Source organism: Myiozetetes cayanensis, unplaced genomic scaffold, assembly GCF_022539395.1.
Source record: "Myiozetetes cayanensis isolate MyiCay16 unplaced genomic scaffold, myiCay2020 scf1, whole genome shotgun sequence".
In the NCBI taxonomy this organism is placed as follows: Eukaryota; Metazoa; Chordata; class Aves; order Passeriformes; family Tyrannidae; genus Myiozetetes; species Myiozetetes cayanensis.
In genome coordinates this window covers 49,545,304-49,566,890 of record NW_026086604.1, presented here as the reverse complement: position 1 = coordinate 49,566,890, position 21,587 = coordinate 49,545,304, and the positions used below count along the sequence as shown (strand labels likewise).

General features: G+C 40.1%; 2 protein-coding genes across 3 annotated transcripts in view; one reads left to right on the top strand and one right to left on the bottom strand.

Annotated features, from left to right (window-relative positions):
- Nucleotides 1-21,587, bottom strand: part of ARHGAP28 (Rho GTPase activating protein 28) — a 723,491-nt gene that overhangs the window by 539,306 nt on the left and 162,598 nt on the right. The window lies entirely within an intron of this gene.
- Nucleotides 7,064-21,587, top strand: part of LAMA1 (laminin subunit alpha 1) — a 99,853-nt gene continuing 85,329 nt past the window's right edge. For both annotated transcript variants that reach the window (XM_050306106.1, XM_050306117.1), the window contains exon 1: nucleotides 7,064-7,157. In XM_050306106.1, the coding sequence (XP_050162063.1) occupies nucleotides 7,064-7,157 (94 nt within the window). The remainder of the gene's footprint in view (nucleotides 7,158-21,587) is intronic.

Genomic DNA, 21,587 nt, shown 5'->3' with positions numbered 1-21,587 from the left:
AACCTCTAATTAGCAATGGAGTTTACACAGAAACGTCACCTTAGTAAATACAGCCTGACGATCCATCCATCATGTGTATAATTTTTATGTAGACCTAGTTGTCTCTTTTTGTTATGCAATTCAGATTCTAAACATTTCCAGTATCTCATCAATTTTAATAGCAGTTCTTTTTAAAGTGGAGCTGATACCTTGCTAGATATTAAAAAATGTTAGACTGCTTCTTCACTGATGAGTGTTTGTTTACACAGCACAAAAGAGGCAGCAAACACTACTGTCAGCCTTGCTAAGCATTTAACACAGACTTTGCACTGTGGATAGCCACGTAAGTAGAAAGGGAATCATAAATAAATTCCATTCAGTGCAATTTCATCTGACAGTAATTAACATAAGATTGTCCCATAAACTCTGTCCTTTTGCTATATTTATTTATTTATAAATTAATAAGGCATCTGATTTCCCCTATTTTACAAGTCAGGCTATTCTTTCCGCACAACTTAAAGACTGATTCCGTAACTACCTGCAGTTAATTAAATGTAAGTGTACTTAATTAAAAGATCATACCCTTCAAATACTACAGAGTTCATTCTATATATTAATGGCAATTGAATAGCAGAGTATCTCTCTAAATAGCATTAAAAAGGTGAAGGACAGAGATTTCCATACTGGAGTTTCCCATTTTTATCCATTTGTGAAAATTCAGTCGAAATACATGTAACGATGCCCGTAAGACAGCACATCCACCGTAAGGAAGGTACATCCACCTGCTTTTATAGAGAGGAAAAGCTGGTGGAGGTTTTAAAATAATGCTCCCTGAACCGCAGATTAGGACCCTTCCTACTGTTCCTCAAATTAGGAACCTGACATAAGTTTTTGAATTATTGTTTTTTAAACGGCTTCTGGTTTCAGTCTTAGGCAGGGCTAATTTCTTGCAAATTGGAAGTGATAAATTATTCAGTTTGCTAATAATGGCTTTCCAGATAGGTGTTAGGCACTTTCTTGCAATAGCAGGAATGGCAGTTAAGATTAAAAAATAGCTCACATTATGCTCATATTTCCTCCCACATTAATAAAGTTAAATTGCCTCTTGAATTAGATTCTATGGGAATTTTCTATTAAAGAAGTTATAAGCTGACATCAAATTCATGTTTAAGTGTATAAATAAATTACTTAATTCTACAGAATTAAAAGCTACAGAAGACAACTGGAGATGTTCATTGTTCCGTAAGTTGGACTAAGGTCACATATTTAAGCTCTTGCCCTTCTTTAAGTTTTGTTTCTGGAATTATCTCCGTATAATCTACAAAAAAAGGTGATGAATCCTTGCTAAACTCACATCAGATCTTCTAACACAAATTTTTTTACATAGGGAGGTATATTCTCTGAGCAGGAAAATGTGAGCACTTGCTGTTAAAAGCTCAACTACCAGAACAACACTGGTGTCCTACAGATCTTTTCCCAGCTGCATACCCCACTACACTTGAAAAGAAATGCAAATTCACTGAAGAAAAGATCAGAGGGTATGATTAACTGATTAACTCCTACGTAATAATTTTTACAAAATAATAAGGAAGCAAAAATTAGCCACAAACACCAACTGCTCTCACAAATTAACTGTGGTTTGAAAGTATGAGGTAAATTACTTTATAAATTCTCTACTGGGATGTTAGGAGCATAAATTAAATATCATTCAGCTTGCACATCTCTGTAAAGGCCAAGTTATATTCTCACTACTTCCTAACACAAATTTGGAGGTGATGGGCTTGGATCCTTTAAGTTCCACAAGTCCTTCCAAAAAGGTACGTATGGAGATGATCAGTAAGATTTTTCACGCCGTTAACATTTATTCTTCATGTTATAGATGTCTCCCATGAACTTAACTGTGGCCATTCCCTAGCCTACATATGCTACTGGAGCCTTCAAGATTTTGTTTAATCAAAGGTCAAGTTTAATCAAAACATAAGGAAAAGTCCCCTGCCCATACTGGGAAGAGCATTATGGAAGGGTTGTTGCTGATTACCAGTAGTGACAGTATTGTATTCCCTATTGCCTGTGGGTTCCATTTTTTCAACAAAAGAAAAATTAATGTGAATCCACTGTGATCTTTTGGGGAGGATTGTATTTGCCATAATACAGTATACCATCCAATCATTCCTGTTGGACAATAACCACAATTTCCAGCCTGTGACCTGTTCACAGAAAACATGCTGAGGCTTGCCTTCAGCATCGTTGATGCCAATGCGTCTGTTCTATCAGGAAAACAGCGGAAGCCAATCAACAGAAAAACATCATCACTTATTTTGCAATGTGGAATCAGCGTGGCTCTATTAACCTATTACCAAATCATATCACCCTTTGCAGGTATACTGACACCTGCATCTCTTGCTACCTGCATTCTCCTGCTTTGGTAGCCGTGAAGAGACCAGTATCAAAAGCAGAGTCTCTATAGTCATGTGTCTAGGCACAACATAGGCATGTGATACATTTACCACAATATAATGAAATAGTTCTGTATTTAATTTCAAAACAGAGAGTCTGAGGCAACACACAGCTTTCATTATGTCTATCTGATGTTGCATCGAAGCAGGGCTCCCAAGATGAAGAGATCTAGGAATTACTGTCTGTATTCCTCTCTTATTAGTATCCTATTATTAAAGCACTTTTATTATGCTATTTGCTGTTGTGCTTCTCTTATTTAGATGGTGGAAGGACCCTACACATTCCCCATGCACAAACAGCCAGTGATGATGCTTCTGTGTTCTCCTAACTCCTACCCACATCTCCTCCTTGGCAGGGCTTTTGATCTCTGCTGAAGCCCTTGGTATCTTCTTCCCAGCAGACTGGCAGGAGGTGGCTGGAACCTCTGCCTGCAGTGCCTGGTATGGATTTACACAGTTTCCTTTTTTCTTTCTTCTGCTTCCCCTTTTTGGCATCCAGACTGTCCTGAAGTTCCTGCTTCTCTCCAAAGCCAGCCCTCCTCTCAGGTGAGCACTTTAGTCCAGGCAACTCCTGAGGTCAGTGAAGCTTGTACCATGAAGCAAACTCCTGACGGAGCTTGTGGTTGGGGGCAGCTGACATGGTGCCTTTTTTCTGGCCAGGCAGGAGGCACTCAATCTGCTTGTGCCTTTTCCACCATCCCATGACAGCTTTATGCAGGCTCCTGGGGCAGCTGTTTCTCAGATTCCTGTGAAACAGCAGTTTTTCTTGAATCCTCAAGGAAGCCTTTGTCATCTCAGAGACAAATTATTGTAACATAGATTTCAAGTTACAGCTCCAAGTCACTTTCAGGAATAGAAAGAGGCAGAGACTTTTGCTGCTGAAGCAGAATGTCAGGCTACCAGCTGAGGAATACCAGGAAGGGCCTGGGAGATGCCCCAGCCTACATCTCTTTCCTTGGTTTGCACTTCCAACCTGTCAGGCTGCAGAGGTGGTGTCTCTGTTGAGAGGAAGTTGTGGGCAGGGTGTGCTGTGAAGGGCCTTTTGCTTTGAATTTACTCCTCTCTTTAGTCTGTCACAGCTCAGATTTATTAACCTCTGGATGTACTTCTCCGAAAGAGGCAGAAAAATGTTTGAAGGGTTCTGGACAACAGATGAAGAGTTATCTAAACCAGCTTTTAGTAGTGACTGAATGTTTATATTAATGGCAGACAGTTTACTGTATTGTTTTTTCCTCTGATTACGAGTGATAACTATTTCCAGAATGCTTCTTCAGAACATAGAGATGGTGCTTATGAGATAATGAAGCCGAGAGCAGAATGGATAACAAATGTGTCCAAAAAGCCCCCAAAAAACTGAGCTAAAAATTAGAAACCCTTTGTTGTACAGTACAGCTACAGATAAAAGCCTTATTTAGCCATTGGATGTAGTTCTGGGTGGGTTTATCAACTGGTTATAACAGTATACCTCCTTCTGGAAACTATTCTAAATTCCCTACCCCAATTCCAACAGCTATTGCATCAGTGGTGTTCACAGTGTAGAAATGCCCCTATATGCATTGAGGAGAAAGGATCATTGGGAGTGGGATGGATGGTAAAGTTGGGTGCTGGGATATGCAAGTTATTAAATGCTATGGATGAGGAAAAGCACAGCACTGCTGACAGCTATGAGTGCCCCCGCTGCCCTCTGGGGTCAGTAGGTGACCTCATGCTCCTGAGGGGCCTGAAGGGAACCTGCCATTAACACAAAAGCTCTGCCTTAAGCACAGCAACACAGACAAAAGCTGAAAAAACATATTTGGTGTTCACTTGGAGTTTACTTAGGTGCAGGATAGCAGAGTGGTTCCATTCAGATTCTGTATTTGGGTTTTCTCTGGTTTGAACTCTCCCAAACCTCTGTTTTTGCCAACGGCAATGTTTTTATCCATAGGTTCTTATCCACAGACAGTTGAATTAACATATTCACTTTGTCCTACATCATCCTAAATATCAGGATTTTCTATTCCTTTGCAACTGAAACACTTTGTCAGGCAATTCTAATTCATGAAAACAGTGAGAGAGAAAACAAGACTTTAAGCTTCCTACAACCACATCTCTGAGTATTTTCTGTGTATTTACAGATTTTGTATTACATTTCAAGTTTATTTTCTTGTTTTGTTTTGTAGTACAATTAGCAAGACCAGTAATTGTGAGACATTCAGAAATTAACGTTCCTGAAGTTTGTGCAATCTCCGTCTTTCTTTCAAGTGAAGTTGAAGCAGCAGCTCCATGGGCAGATGTCTCCTGTACTATTTGTAGTTCTACTACCTATGTTATGCATATATGACATAGTAGCACTCAGAGTTTCAGATTATTTAGATGGTTTTCGGGAAATGTATAAGCATGCACGAAAGTGCAGTTCTTTAAAATTATTTCATTCTTGTGCACATTTCTTCAGTCATTTGTGGTCTTACCTGTACCACAGCATTCCATTTTCTCATTTGGTTAGTTTGCCAAAGACTAAGAAATTTCTAATCTTCAACTTATAATACCTGATGAACTTGCTCAGCGTAAATGTGAAGTTACACTTGCTTATGAAGCTGAAATTGTCCTCTATAATCATGACCATTCAAAGCTCATTAGAAAACGATGTTAAGAAGGAATTACATTAATAGTGAGAAGAGTCTGTTTTCTCAGGGAATGATTATAATGAACACCGAACAGTGCTGATATACTCCTGCAGACTAATTTAGTGTACATATATTTTGCATTTACAGACTTATAGAGATGTTTCATTAGACAATATAATCAAGTCAGATGACAAAGTCCAGAGATGGATCTCAATACACATTCTCTAACTCTTGTGGAATAGTGTGATGAGGATAAATGCATGTAATAATAAAATGCCTATGCATTAATAAAATGCACCTATCAATGCATGGGTACAAGATAGTACTCCTGAGCTTGCTGTTATTTGAAGAAATGGTTAAACTGATTAAAAAGCTTAAACTGGCAGGATTTTATGTTGCACAGATGCTCCCTCTTTCTCTTTCCTTTGTACTTGGCTCCCAACTGGTATTTATGATCCTGCACAGAGGACTCCTTAACCTGACCTCTATGATTTTAGAACAAGCGACACTTTGGCTCTTGAAATTTGTTGACTTTTCTCTCCACAGATGTTTTGCTTTCCTCCTCCTTGCCTGTCCTGAAATTTAAGAAGTTCCTGGTGTGAGCAAAGAATGGATCTGTTGGAAGGGACAGATGTAGACTGTTATTTATTTGAAGGCCTTTGATAAGGTTTTATGGTAAAAATTTTTCATTTTATATCTCCTTGACCCATAGATTTTTTTCTGTTTGTCTGTTTTGAGTATAAACTTTGCTATGGCTTCTTAAGTATAGCTCATAACTGAATTATATGGTAAGAAATAACTTTATTTTATATAACAAATGTAAATTAACTATTATGTTCCTGACTTTCTTTACCCTGATCAATTAAAAAACTCTAGCCAAACAAGCTGAAGTCCTAATTCTGCAAACAGCTGCCCACAATTTGAAGAATGCACTTGTAGCCTAACTCTGCTCACGCAACTCATAGATATGATTGTATTTTGAAATGCTGTTTCTAATGCAATACACTACAGAGGAACATAATGTTTTCCTAAAAAATAAGCAGCGTACATTGTAAGAGGGGATTCGCATTTGAGGGATATATCTTTTGACTAAAATTCCGCCACTTCAACCAATTTTGGCATACAGTTCTTTTCTCAGGAAAATGTTCATTGCTGCAAACTTACTCAAAAAATCATTAAGGAGTATTGTAGATAGGAGTTCTGCCACCTGACAAACCTTAAAGCAATAAAGCCTAGGGGGGATGAACTTTTCTGAAATATTGAATAAATGTGTCCATCTTGAAGAATCTCTACAAACTTTTTGCTATGTTTTATGCTAGTTTCATGAGGTAGCTGATCATTAAAAAGCTGCAAAGAATTCTTACCAGACAAGAACTAATCAACCTCGTAGTTTAGCAACTGAGAACTCATTTCATTCACAAACATGGCTGATTTACTGTGTTTATGTGGAACAGGGTCTTGAAAAATATCAGCACGGGAGGGAAGTTTCAAAGGGGATGAAAATTTTACAAGGAAAGCCGCAACAGAGAATTTTTTACTTTCTTTATTTTATTTTATTTTTGTTAACACGTGAAAATATCAGCCGTACGCGAAATTTGTACACTGAAATAGCTTAGCAATGCTTTCTCACTCCCCACGCTTTTACCTTGTTATTTTGCATACTCACCTTTCCCTTCTCCCTCTCCTTGCGAGAAGTTCCAGTTCAGTAACTACAGCTTTCCAGAACTTTTTACTCGTGGGACTGGGGCTCGTCGCGCCCCACGCATCTCTCGCAACGCGCGGCGGGGGCTGCCGAGTGCTTCGGGGCCGGTTTTGCAGGGACGGACACACTTGCGGTGCGCGGCGCGGGGTACCCTGAGCGTGCGAGTGTGTGAGCGTGTGAGGAGGTGGGCTGTGTGTGTGGGAAGGGGGTGTGTGTGAGAGAGCCCCCGGTGGTGCGGGGAGGGGCGGGCCGCGGGCGGTGGGGGAGGATATAAGGCGGGCGGGCTCGGTCGGGCGGGCAGGGTCTCTCCGGCGGCAGTGATGGGCAGCACCGGGCAGCGGCTGCTCCTCCCGCTGCGGGTACTGCTGGCGGCGGCCTCGCTGCTGTGGGTGCCGGGGCAGGGCCAGCCCCGAGGTGAGCTCAGAGCGCGGGGGTGCGGGAGTGTGCGCTGCGTGCCGCGCAGTGCAGTGCAGTGCCTGCGGGGTTTGTCTGCAGCTGACCGCCACGTCCTGGGGCAGCCCCGACGGAGCGTCCTCCGCCCCCCGGGGCAGAGCCGGTGCGGGGGCCGTGTTGGGCTGCCAGGAGAGCCCCGCGGTGGGAGGCGGGCTGGGGTCCGGCAGTGCCGCCCGCCCGCCTCGCTGCTGCACTCTTCCCGACGGCCTCCCCTATCTCCTTTATCCCTTTTCTCCCCTATCTCCACGTTTTGCAGCTGCCCTCCCCCACTTTCCTGGAGCCCTTTCTCCTCTCTCGGCGGCGGGGGCCACTCCGCCCGGCAGTCTCCAGAGCCGCCCACTCCCTTTGTGGGAGCCGGGAGACGCTGTGGAGCGGCAGAAACCAGGGGGAAGGGGGCGACCCTCCTGGGCCATGGGGGAGGGCTGCGGCGGCCCGGGGGAGCCCCTAGCACAGCCTCTGCCCCGGCGGGAGACGGAGACGGAGCCGGGGTCGGGGCCGGGCAGGGGCCGCAAATCCCGGGGGTTCCACTCCGGGAAAGGAAGGGGACTCGGCAGCCCCGAGAGATGCCGCACGCTGTCGTTAATGTAAACTAGATTAAGCTCTGTTATAAGGAGCAAGAAGGGATCTAAACCACTTTCCGGGCACGAAACAGAGGTAGCATGAAGACGTAGTGGAGATAACTTACGAAAGTTCTCTTCTTTTTTTTTTTCTTTTTTTTTTTTTTTCCCGCCTTGCACGTGGGCTGGCCGGGACACCGGAACGCTCCGCGGCGAGCTCTTCCTCTGTGAATAACTTCATCACACCGCACCTTCTTTGTTCGAAGTGCTGTTGTAGCTTGGGTTTTCCTGATGAGACCGAAGTTACCGGCACATCGGTTCCCTCTGTTGCTGGGTTAACAGTAGCTGACTCTGCGGCGTGCCGGGTTGTGATGGGAAGCTCTGGTAGGCACCAGGCGCTCTCGCCTTTGGCGTGATTCAGCTCCTGCTGAGGTCCTCAGCAGAATTTCTGGAGATCCCCACTCCTTGCACATCAAGTCCCAGCCGCATTAGGTCTCTAATAGAAAAAAAAATAAAAAAACGTGAATGGAAAATGGTTGGAAGGCATATGTTGTGCAGATGGATGACTTGATTTTCTTTATGGTGAAGTGTGGTGTTTGAGATGGATGTAGTGTGGAAGATTAGCATCTGGATATTTACGGGCTGCAGTAAAAGAGAATGTTTATTAATATAGTTATGTATACAAAACATCTAGGTAAGGAGGACAAAATCAAGCCCAAGTGAATTTTAGAGTCCATATGTTTCAGCTTCTAAATAAATACACTTCATCTTGGTTATGAAAATTCAGTCTTAGAAACAAATGAAAATTCAGACAAAGTGATGCAAAATTTGCTTTTCAAGTTTTTGGTAAGGTACCGTCTTGCACACACCAAATAACCTTAATTCAATCTTAACTCCCATTTGAATATGTATGTTAGCATGCAGTTTAAAAAGGTAGGAATTTTCCTGTTGCTGGTCAAATATAGGAGACAAGAGTCCATACCTTTTTTTTTCATAGAACTTTGCAGTAGTCTCATATGCAACAGTCTTTGGCTTTTGCAAACAGCTGATATTCCAGCTTTTATATAGCAGCTCACATTGCTATAGACATCTGGATAAAATGCATATTTCTTGTATCAGTGATTGAAGCTACCAATGTATTTGATTGCTTCTAAGCCTACCCTCCTGGGGATATTTAGATGCATAATTATATTTTTCTAGTGGAAAGATCGGGTCAGGAGACCATTCTTTCTACCAGATTAAGTTGATAGGGTTTTTTTTTCTCAGCATGGGAGCACAGATCCTCCTGAGCAAGCTGTGAGTTTCAACCCCCCTGGTGGAGAACTGCTTTACAAATCCAGAATTCAAGATAACTGATCCTAAAACAATGTGAAGAATGCGATGCAGATTAGAATAGCCATGTTGCTTTTGTAGAAAGTAAATAACTGAAACTCCCAACTTCTAAGCACTGTGATGATGTGAAAATACAGGTTGAAATGAGACTGGAAAGGTTTCTCAAGCCGTTGTCAAGAGCATTGGAGATCTTTGGGGAAAAGGTATCTTGACAAGCCCATGGAGAGTGCTGTGGTAGAACTCAAAGCATTTCTTGATTTTTCTGTTCAATTCTGCTTCTGTCCTGGCAGCAGGTGAAGAACTTGGTGCATACCGTGGCTGCAAGCATCTGTCAGAAAGTTCTTCCAGTCCAGTCTAAGAAATACACAATACTAAAGTCATTGCACTGAACAAATTTGAAAGTTAATGATTGGTTCTTTCAGCCTAAAGATTAATATCTATAAAGCTATAAAATTTAGTTGGTATTTTAATTGTAGGTGTTTTGTTTCTCCATCATACTGGAAAGCTGGGCTTGTATTTTCAGGAGTAACTCTTCATGAAGTGTGTATCACTAATTTTCAGATACAGAAGAGTTATTTTACAACCTCAGAAGCAAATAACCGTCTTAGAGGCTCAATGTAGCAGCTTTGCTCTGCTGGAATGCATTCTTTATTACACTGGAGTTAAATGATACACATCTACAAAGCAGAAAATAAAATCAGTTAATGATTTTGAACACTGTTGTCTATATTTCATAAACTTGATTTTGCCATCATCAGGTGACTTCTTCTATAATTAAAACAAAATCCTGCTACTGTAAATGTGTGGTAATGGTTACTTTTAAGGCTATAGTTGTAGACTAAATATTTCCTCAGCTGCATCTCACATCAATTTTTTTGTAAGCTGGTGTGCTGAAGTAACCTACTCTGTTGTTTCTTCCTGGGGTTTTGGGTAAGTGCTGATGATCAGGGAATTGAATGGCCTCGGGAAGGTGCTCCATTGGGCAGAGCTGAATACAGATATTTCACATGCCTGTCATTTACTTGGGTTTCAGACCTGCCTTGCTTCGAGAATCTGGTTTAGTGAGTATTCTTAGGCTATGACTAACACACAAATCATGACATTATGGTCAGAAACCACATTTTTTTGCTGAAACATGTTATATGGCTTACTTATAAATCATATTGTTAAAACACTGTCCCAGGAAGTGGCAGATTTATATTAATTGGATTAGTTTGCAGGTGATTTGAACCCACGTCTCCAACTTCTGAATGGAGTTCTGTATTGTCAAGTTGCTGTGATAAGTTATGCAGGAGAGGAGAAGGAGCATACAAAATCTCTCCAGACTTCGGTTTGAAACTGAGCTACTGCACAGCTAAGAAGGCAAGTTTAATGAGTGCGGAAGGAAAATGGGAAGGAAAAAAAGTTGATGCTGTAGTTGCATCATTAGGGTGCTCAAAATGGAAGGAGAATACAATTGCAGGCCTTCCTCTTTTATTTACTTGCTTCAAGCAACAATCAGGTGTCCGAATTCAGTAGGAAAACTCCTTTTTATTGTGTCAGTGTCTGCTGGTTTTTTTTGTTTGTTTTGTTTTGTTTTGTTGGCTTGTTTTGGTTGTTTTTTTTAAATTGGTTTACTCAAGCCTGGCACCACTGATCTGGATGGCTGTGCATCCCGCTTAGTGAAGAAGAACTCTTTGGTGCCTTATTCAGGATGGTGAGTTTAGTCTTAGAGGTAATGTGCTTTAATTGCAGGAGTGACATAATTTGACAGGAGTTTGGGTTTTTATAGATCTGGCTGTTAGTCTACAAGCCTAGATAGGTGGATCTTACACTCTTCGTTGCAAAATTGGGAAGAATGGTATACTTAGCTTAAATTCCTGCACTTTTCCTGAGTTGGAAATCTTGGTTACAGTGAACCTATATACCCCTTGTGCCTTTAGGGCCACAGAGTACTTATTAACTGTCCACACTCTTATGTAACTTGTTAGATTATGTGAGAAGCCTCATGTCCATGCACAAAGGAACACAGGGGAACAAGGTGGGGCAACAGCAATAACAAACCCAGAGAAATGAGCCCCTACCAGGGTTGTCCCATGAAGCCACCAGAGCTTATGGGATTGAGGTCTGCAGGGATGGAACTCATCATGCAATATGGGAAAAGAACATTTTGGGATTGCACAAGACTTACTTTGGGCTGAGTAAAGGAAGAGCCAAGGATGTGGGGCAATCAAGGTGGTTTAGGAAAGAAGTAAGGGGGTGATGGGGAGAGGTGAAAGATGCTAAAGGAGGCCAACTGCCTGTAAACAGATCTCAGGTCAGTCTGTTTGTCTCTCCATGCCCTGTACCTCATCAGTATGTGTCCTGTAGTGATGTATCACATCTGTCTTTTTATTAAGCTCTGTGTCTTTTGGGTGAGGGGAAAACAGTTGTGTTCTCTGCTGTGTGCATAAGTGCCAGCCACTGGGGAGAGCACCACGAGTTACAGGGGCCTGCTGCATCCTGGGTGCCTGTGGCTGGAGAGTCTGGACTGTGTCCATTTTGTGTTGGGTCTGTGTGTCAATGTGGAATTGCCAGCAAACACCAAGTCACACCAGCCAGCAGGGTAAAGGGCTAGGGATACCTGCTCAGCTTTATTATTGACTGGACCTGGCAACATGGAGCTGCAGCAGCTCACTCCCTGTTGGGCTACAGGACTTGGTACACCCTGGCAACAGTCTATAGAAGAGCAGATGTAATTCTGGAGCTCTGGGCTTTTGTTTTCTGTTTGTCTGTTAAAGCCTTAGTGCTGTATAGAACAAAGTAAATTTTAGATGATCTGCTTATTACGTCACCTCAAACAGACCACATTACATGTCCTCAGGAGTGCTAACGTTGTGGGTACCATTGTGTTGAAATGATAAGTTTCCCTAAATTCATGATAAAAAATATATTTTTAAACTTTTTATTAAATAGAAATGAGCCTTGATCATGTTAAAAGAAATTTGTAGTGTAAAAGGAGTACTGTAAAAATTAATGGATCTCATCTAGAGGCAAATTTTGCAGATTGAGGTGTCACTTGAGGTTGGGAGAGAGCAAGAAAGAACTGTGAGAAATTTCATTTTTTCTGGTGGTCTGCAAGGAACGTCTTGGACATTCTTTGGGGAAAATGTTGTGCTTGGCATTGATTAGAGTCCTAAATTTAAAATCTGCTTTATTTTTCCCTTCACTTATTATGCAAGAAATCAACAAAAAGCCACGGACTTTCTTTTTTTGTCAGAGTACAAAGGTATGCAACAGAAAAATCCCATGAAAGCATTCTAAGTAAACTGAAGATTAAGATAAAAAAAATACTTGTCGTAAATATTTTCTCCATTCCCTGAGGGCTTAAAAAAATGCGTCTCTAGAAATTCAGGGCTATCAGTGTGGGTTGATCAGTTGTTGGTATTTGCATCAGTCTCACAAAGTATCTCCAGGTGGGGTTTGCTGCCTTCACCTACTTTTTTTCTGTCCTGCAGACATCTCTTCCTGACCAAAATGAGGAATAGCATGTTGGAAAAGTTTTGCAAGACAAAATTGGTTAGGTCAGCATGCTGGAGTTTTGATCTGTTAGTTGGCATAAACCTTGGGAGCATATCAGTCAAATTTCCCATGTATTTGTGCTTTTAGGTACTTATGTGATATCTCAGAAGTTGTGTAGGGGGCCTTTAAGCACTAGGATATGGGTACAACTCTGGCTTTTGAGATTTGAGGTGAGTGCTTCATTTGCTTGTGAGTCGGAGCAAAAAAGGTCAGGCATATCTGTATTCATTGTTTTTTAGTTACTTATGCTATTTAAGGATTTTTAATAATTTTTCAATCATTCTGTTTTTTAGAAGGGGGGGGAACTACTTTTGCCCTGAAGTGTAACTTTTTTTTGTGCATATTTTTTGGTCTAGAAATTATGTATACATAACAATTTTACGGGAAAAGTGGAAGACTTATTTTAAAATAACAGTCTGAAAATTAGGAAGCACAGAAGTGTAAGACTATAAAACACCATTCAGTATCATAATTGCAAATAAGTATAGATGCACATAATTTAGATGCTTTGGTTTGACCTGAAAACCTTGTTTGTTTAGGGGTTTTTTTGGTATTTTGTGGCTTGGGTTTTGGGGTGTTTGTTTGTTTTGTTGTTTTTGTTTTTTAATATCCCTGGAAAATCACTCTGCTGTAAGGGCCATGTGAGCTTACAGAGTCATTGGAAGGTAGGCAGCTTTCATGGCAGTCATTTTCATCCACTGCCCTTTCCAGGAGTGGTTTAAGTTTGCAGGCAGTGTAAAGTGGCAGCAAATGTGAGTTGATGGACTGATTTGTCTTGTCTTGTTCTTTCTGGGATTTTCCTACCAGGCAAGGCTATGAGGATCCCACTGCTGCTTTGTGTAGGCTGAGTAGATTTCAGCCTTTAGCAACCAATTCCTTATGTTTTCTCATCTTTAAATTGTTAGCTTTTGATAATTTTTTTGAACTGTCATTTGATACAGTAACAACTCTTTGAGAGATATTCCCTAACCAATTCTTTTAGATTAAAGTTTCAGATTTAAAAGTTGTGTTGCAAGAATAATGTAATTCCTTTCTGTGAGATCTAGCCCCCTTCTTGATTCTCGCATGAGATTAAATATTATAAAGCTTCTTAAGAAATGATCTTCTCGAAGTGGAAACTTGATTTTCCTCTTGGCTCTGCCTGTATTTTTGTTGCTGTTTTGCACCAAAATGACCTTGAAGGTAGGCCCATGTCCACTGCCTCCTTTATTCTCTTTGTATAAGCTTTTATTTGCTGAAAGTCCAAGAGGACAGTACAGAACCTATAGGTACAGGGAATTTGAAAGAACTTATATAGTCTTGATTTCATTATTGGATTATTACTTTTTCCTGTAGACCTGATGAAGCAAAAATTTCTTAATAGCAGAATCGTAGCTCTTTGCAAATCAGTGACACAAGTCTTGCTGTCTGTAATAAACTTTGGAATTCAACCATTAAACATAAACACAAATTGCAGCTAGCACTGGTGCTCATTTAGATAAGTATTGACAGTTTTTATTCAGATTCTTGAAAGCACAGCTGGCATTTTTCCTTCTGTCACAAAACTCAAATATGTGGCAAAGAAATGTTTGTGTGGGAAGGAGAGGAAAAAACCATTGGTAGCAACAGACACAGCTAGGGTCGCTTAATTGTGGTCAAGGACAGCCATTCCATGGAGCGCTGGAGCAGGGATTCAACTCGTCCCTCACTGTTTATATGGATGGTGGCAGAGTGAGCTTTGCAGGCAGGGCACAAGTTGTTGGGTAGGCTGAGCGCCTGGGAGGCTGCAGAGCCTGGCTGCAGCCGGTGTTCCTCAGATGTTCCCTAGCCAGACAGAGCTACTGTCAGCTGGATTGAGTGGAGCCTGGCCAGTCTGCACTGGCAGTAGGCCTGTGCTTGAAAAACCAGGTAATCAAATTCCACCTTCCCTGTTTCTGCCTGTTTCTTTACAGAAGTGAGAAATCCAGCTCCTGAAGGTGCTTCATACCGATAAAACTGTTCACAGAGTCCACTGGTTTTTCTTGTCTAGTTTTCATTCAAATGCGAGAGTAGCTAATGTGTGGGGGTTTATTCTGCATGGCACACCCTTCATATATTTTTACCCTTCTTTCCAGTGTTGTCTTCTCTGCCTATCTTGCCGTGTTTTAAAAGGGGAGGGTAGAAAAGGGTTGTAACTGTGTGCTAATGCCTCTGATGATTAGGTTGTTTCTAGTTTATTGGCTGAGAAGGGCTAGATAACAGAAGTTTCAAGTGAAGGTTCTTTGAATTGTCAAGATATGTGGAAACCCTGGTTTAAATTAGGGTTGTGAAATATATGCTGTTGAAATTTCTAGGATTCCTTTTATTTACTTCAGCTTGTAGTCTCTAAAATGTGTGCCCCATGACTTCTAGTGGACAACACCCTTTAAAATATGCTGAAGAGATAAAAATTTTGATGGGAAAATGAAGGATCATGACTTTGGGGGAATTGCTGTGAACTTACATTACATGTATAGAATTACTCATTCCTTCCATTGTTGCTAACCAATGCATTGCTTTGGTATGCCTCTTTTTACTTGCCCAAGTGGTTCAATTTGCTTTTATGTGGTAATATCTCATTACAGCGTTAAGAGAAAAATTTTTACAAATAGAAAGCAAAGCTGCTATGTGTCTCCATGATTTTTTTTTTACTATAACTGGATATGTTTCAGGGTTATTTTTGAATATTAGCAACAAATATCACTAAAACTTAATGAGGATTTTAGAAACTATACCTTTTTTTTTGCTAGTGCAAAAATGTGAGCTTGTTACTGAAATTGTTTTTAGATATTAACATGAATTTTAAGTTAAAACTTACAGGAATAAGTCCTTTCCAGCCTTATCCCATTTTATCTTCATTGAAGTAGGTTTACATTGTGTCTGCCAGTGTCCTCCAAAGCAAGTTTACCATTGCTAAAGGCATGCAGCAAATGCAGGGTGTCCCTCTTCGGATGATCACCTGGGAGTGGTCACACTAGGGACAGCTTAGTTTTGTGCATATCTGATAATATTGTAATGGGGTCATTTCTAATTTTAGAAATGATTCTGCAAAGTACAGTGCAGGTTTTCTGAGAGGTGGAGGAGGCTGCCCTTTGCAGGCAGTGAGAAAGAGGTGTATGTGACTGGGCAAGGAGCATCAAGATGAATTGCATAATGACTAAAGGAGAATCGATCTCTCCTTAGTGATGAGCTGTAGGATGTGACCTAAAGACAGCAATGAAGCAATAGGTACAAATTATGACTGCTGGTGGACAGCTGTATTCAGTGTGTATCTTGGCATGGGTCAGAGATTGCCATGCTGATGTTTAGCTTCAGTGGTATGTCAAGATGTCCAGGAACTTTTTACTATGGATATTGCTGTGCTGCCATGGCTAATAGTGGTAATCGACACATCCAAGTTTGGATGTCTCAGGTAGGCTGAAAATCTTATGGGAATGATAGGAAAAGAGGGTAAGAAGGGGCTTTTTGATGGTACAGTGGCAGGGAAGAGTTCAGGATGTTTGCCCCAATGAGGAAAAACCCTTCTGGTATACTACAGAGCATCAACTGAAGATACAATCTCTCTTTAAAATTTGAGCAGCCCTCCTTATCTTTTCTGTTCTTAAGGACAATGGGAAATAAGCTGCCCTCTCTGCAACTCTGTCTACATTGTTGCTACATTTCCCACAATAATCAGCAAAAAGTGTTAGGGGTGTTTTAGGCAGCATCCAACTATTCCTTGGTATTTTTTAGTGTCACTGTAGCATTGCTGAATTTTAAATTAAACTACTTGAACTCTGTCTGTTAGAATTTTCCTCAAAAATTGTGCTTTGGGCTGAAATGCATAATTCTTGTTTTCAGGCCAAAGGCAAAATACTTTGAGAACACTTGATTAAAATTCCATGTGGCTGGCTGAGTTCTTGTGCATTGATGGCAATACAGAAGAGAACTTTGGTTCCCCTCCCCCCGCATTTGTTTTTGTGTGCTAAAAATTACACTTTTTCAGGAATTCTTCGTGTGTGACACACAAATGCCTTTGATTTTCAGGAAGGCATTTACTGTAAAATAGTAAGAATTTGCAAGTGGAGAGAGTTTGCATCATAGAAAATGTGCAACAGTTGACTTGGTATTAATGTTTTTAAACAGTTGCAATTTGTGCCCCTGTACATTTGTTAATCTGTGTGCCTGGAGAGCAGAAAATGTAAGTAAACAAAGAATGGGGTCATGCAATTTTACTTTGTTGCCTAGAGTAAAATGCCTAAAAAAAAAAAAATCTTTTTGCAAAGAGCAGAAAGCCACCTCTATAGTATGTTACGACTGAAATAAAGAAATCCTAGAGGTTTTTCCCAATTTAGCAAGCTCTGATTTAAAAGGTTAATCTTAGTCAGTAGAGATAAGGGAGTGACCAAGCTTTGCATGTCTTCAGGGTTGCACAGTTGCAAATCCTTTCAGCTCCATTCAACCTGGAGGAAACGCGCTCCCTTCTACCCAGGAAGATCTGGCAGTGATATAGGGCTGTGTGTGCCCTGATAATGGCTTTGTGTCTGCTGGAATGAAAACATTTTTCTTCCGTGTCTGAAAACAGGAGAGCTGGTAGTTCTCAGTGCCAAAAACTCTTCAACTTGTAATAGCTTTTGTTCAGTAATGGACAAATTCCACTTAATTTAAATAGACGTTTAACTCCATCTAAAGCAGCTGCATTTTGTAATGTTAGGATAATGCATTCATATTGAGAAAGTGAAATAAAAATATTTTTTTTAATTAGGAAAATGAAGTAAACTTTGAATTTCTCTAAGGCTACTGAATAACATGCTTAAATGCGCTATGTAAAAAATATATTTCAGAGTTCCTTTGTAGTGCAGTTACTTCGTTTATGATCACAAGGTCATGCCAACTGACTCAAAGGTATTTATAAGTGTTTTAACCTTCTTAATGTTTATACGGGAAAAGAAATAGTAACATATTGTTTGGTTGTGTTACTGAGTCACAATATCAAAGTGTCTGGAACCACTAAACCTATAAAATTATTCTCAAGCTCAAGTCTCTTAGATTTCACAAATGATAGAAATTTAGGATCAGAAGAGAGCTAATAGATACTTGGGTCATAACTTCTTGTCTATTATAATAAATGATTAGGTGTGAAGCCTAAACCTGCATATTTATGCATGTAAATATAATTAGGATTAAACCTAACAGGGTTTTCACTTACAGGTAGGACTATTGCCTCAGCTTGAAAACTAATAGGAAAGAAGTTGAGGGGGAGATATTATTTGTTGAAGGAGTCATAGTAAAAGGTGGGGGAGGGGGAAAATCTACTCTAGATCCAACATCAGTAAGAACAAAAATATTTAGTTTTGGCGATACTGGGACACATCATAGGTGACAAGTGACTGAGGTCCTTAGATTGACATACCAGTCACACTGCCAGTACTACTGTCATGTTGCTCTAAGCTAATATTGTGCCTTAGGCAGCATATAAGCAAAACTGACAAGACACTGAAGTATATAATAGCTGTGGCCTGTATTTACTTCAGGTTTGAGTGAAGATCGTTCCTAAACGATGACTTAAGAAAAAAGCCATTGTAATGCTAAAAGAAAGAACGACCCTCAAACCAACAAACACAATGATGTAGACTCCTCAACAAGTGGAAAAAGCTTTTGGGTGACCAAGAAAGAACTAATTTCATGGTCTGGCAGGTTTGTTGTTCCTTGGCAGCCTGCCCATCTGTCAACTTTTGGCTCTTTTGCTTTTAGTGTAAATGCTGTGACAATTTCTGGGCAGATTCTTGAACAGGCCAGCAGCATTAAAAAAAATCAATACTTGCAAGACATGACTTAACAGAAGAAATATTGATTATGCTTTGAAAATGAATGATAGAGTACTCACCAATTACCCACCTTTTCTATGAAACTGTACTGTCTGATGCCTTCTTCTACCTTCTCCTTCTTCTACCACTTAATTTGTTCTTATTGAAATAAGCAGCAAGTTAATGCCAATATCGAATGTATTAAACATTTATGTGGTAGAACTCGTTTATTTATGCCCAAGTTCTTAATTTATTTGTCTTAGATCCCTGAAATTTATGAAAGCACGAAGACATAATACTAGATACTGCATCCAGGGGCTGGTGTGTAAGCTATTAAACCTATTGTATTTGCCAGTGTTTTCTATTCTCAGGCTGTCAAAGATGATGTGTGCTCCTTTAAGAAACAAGGTAGCTCATTTGTAGGAATCTCTGGATGGGGCTGAAAAGCTCTTAACTCCTTCAGTGTCAAGCATTTGCACCCTGACCCATGGTCTTTGCATCCTTATCCTTTCTACTTCCAATTTAAGCACATCACACAGTCTCTGTGATCTACATCTGTGTTTTCAAGCTGAGCATGTGATGGATTCGGAAGGTGGGGCATTGTGAAGTTTGCACCAGCGAACTTGTTAACGCTTAGCTTTGTAGTCTAACACATTTTTAGTGTTAGTATTCGACTTAAACTATTATCTAACCCATCTGTGGTATTAAAAACATCAATACTTTGTGTAAAGTAAGCATTAGTTACTGTGTAACTGAGATGACAAGTTTCAGTTTCTTCTGCAGATGCATTAGTTAGCTTTCCACGTTCTAAACATTCAATTTGGAAGTCTGGGATTTCTTTGTTACAGACACTTTTCAGCGAGTTTGATAATTCCCTCATTTTAATTAGTGTTCCTGATAACCCTGTTCCCAGTACTGCATATTGGGAAACTTAGCATCTTGCAGTAGCACTTAATTGGAACATAATGCTTTCCTTACTCTTTCTTTACCTTAGTTTTCTACTGCCTTATATCTATGGCATGCTTCACGTGCTTTGAAATTTAATATTTTGTTAGGGCTCAGGCTGTTCTGCCCTCTTTTAGAAAAGAAAAAACACTTTTTGCCTTGTTCAAATTCTATTACATCAGGGCCATCAACCTGGCCACGTGCTGGTGTTTGGGAATTTTAAGGAAGACATGCAAGTTATGCCAGACACTTGCTCTTTAACCTTCGACAAACTAAATGGAAGGAACTAGTCGTGGGAGAATAGTACAGCTGGTATTCATTCTTGAAAGAGTAAACTTTTGCCTTTTGTGTTTGTGGTCTGAATTTGACATAATTTTATTAATCTGTAGTGTTATAACTTTTACTTTGTTAACTTTATTAATTTGTAGTGTTATACTTCTCTTCAGTACATTTCTGAGCACTGAATGCTAATTAGCACATAATCCAGCCCAAGGCAGACCACAGTAGGCGACAGGCTTTTGCTGCAGTACCCTGTCTGCATTAAGGCTCTTATTAATAATGCTGAATGCACATAAGCAACTACAGAAAATATTTGGCAGAGAAGCCTTTGCCATTTAGAAGAAGGGGCAAAGTTTCATCCTCTGTAGCTTTTTTGCGCTTCAACAGCTTGCAGGGTTCAAGCAGAATGTTTTTGGTAACATTAACTTCTGTAATGAGTTTTTTTCTCTCTTTTTTTTTTTTTTTAATTGGTTGGTCCACTGGGATTGTTTAAGTGTAACTTGCAAAAGCTTGACTTAATCAGAGCTGTGAAATAATCAGATTGTTCTGAAAGCCCGTGTTTGAGTGTTCAGCAAATGGCTGCCAAGTAATCTGTTTTACAAATAATATGAGCTCATCCCAGGGCCTGATGTGGAGGATACTTCTCTTTCATGACTGACCAGTCTGCAGTACAGCAGACAAGGATCTTTTACTTACCTTAGCATGCAATGCAAAGTGAACTGTAGTATCTTGAAAAAAACTGCAAAACTTATTTTCGTGTGTATTTAACAAAACTGCAGAATTTAAGAAATTCTACTCTAGCTGCTGAGGTCTGAGGAGCCATACTGTTGGAGAAATGCAAACTGCCAATAATTCAGAAGGATAAGGTTAAAAAATTGACTGTGGAAAGATTGGAAGGGTTGTTTACTTGGTCTAGAAAAGGTTGTGTGATAGCAGCCTTTCAGGTAAACAAAAGCTGTAATCAAGATCATGGCAGACCATGAATGCAGCAAAGAGGACTGAAAATTTGTAGCTTTTAAAGTGACAAAGCACCCGAGTAGACTTATCAGGGGGGTTGAGGAATATCCTTCATTGGAAGCTCTTGAGAATAGACAAACTTAGTATGTTCTTCCATTGAAACATGATTGAATCAAATAAATGTAATCTTCACCAGCTATATTGCTGTGATTGACACATTAGTCAACTTTACTCTACGATATGAGAAGAAACAGAGAACAGGTTTTAGGAGAAGATAGTGGGCTGTCATGGTAGAGGCTTCTTTTTAATCTGAAGTAATTTAATCTAAACATTGCAAAATAAAGTTTCCAGAGGTTTTGCTAAAAAACCTCCAACGTGCCCCTTAGTTCCTGTGAACTTGGCATTTTGCTAGCAGAAATTTTTCTCTTTGGAGAGCTATAGAAAATAATTATCTTTCAAAATACTTTCTAACTAGTGGCTTGTTACCTCAGCCTATTGTGTAAATGGTGGTGAAGCTTTCAGCTTTTCAAATGGGTTAATGCTGCAGCTAACGCATTTTTAGGCAATGTCTCCACAAAGCGGATTATAAGGCAGGTTGAGTGTTATACCCCATATCTCTTGCTGACTCTCAAGAACAAGGAATTAGTGCCTTAGTTCCCATAGTTGGAAGTTAATGATTTCAGCCCATTTATTTGAAGGAAATTAGCCTAGATATTTGATGTGATGACGGGATAGGATTCTGATGAAACTGTATAGAAAAGGTTAAGCTAGGGATGATTGCTAGTAAAATATAATCAGGGTAAATCTATTGAGCAGGCTAGGAATCTGATAGTTCCAGGGCTTTCATTTAGTGAACTCATTTAATCCAAAACGTGAATAAGAACAACTAAAACAAGTCTGTGGTATTGAGAAGTGCCTGAGAATGGTATAAAAAAATGTGATTTCAACTTCTGCAGTGTAAAACTATTACATATTTTATACATTCTAATACTGTGACA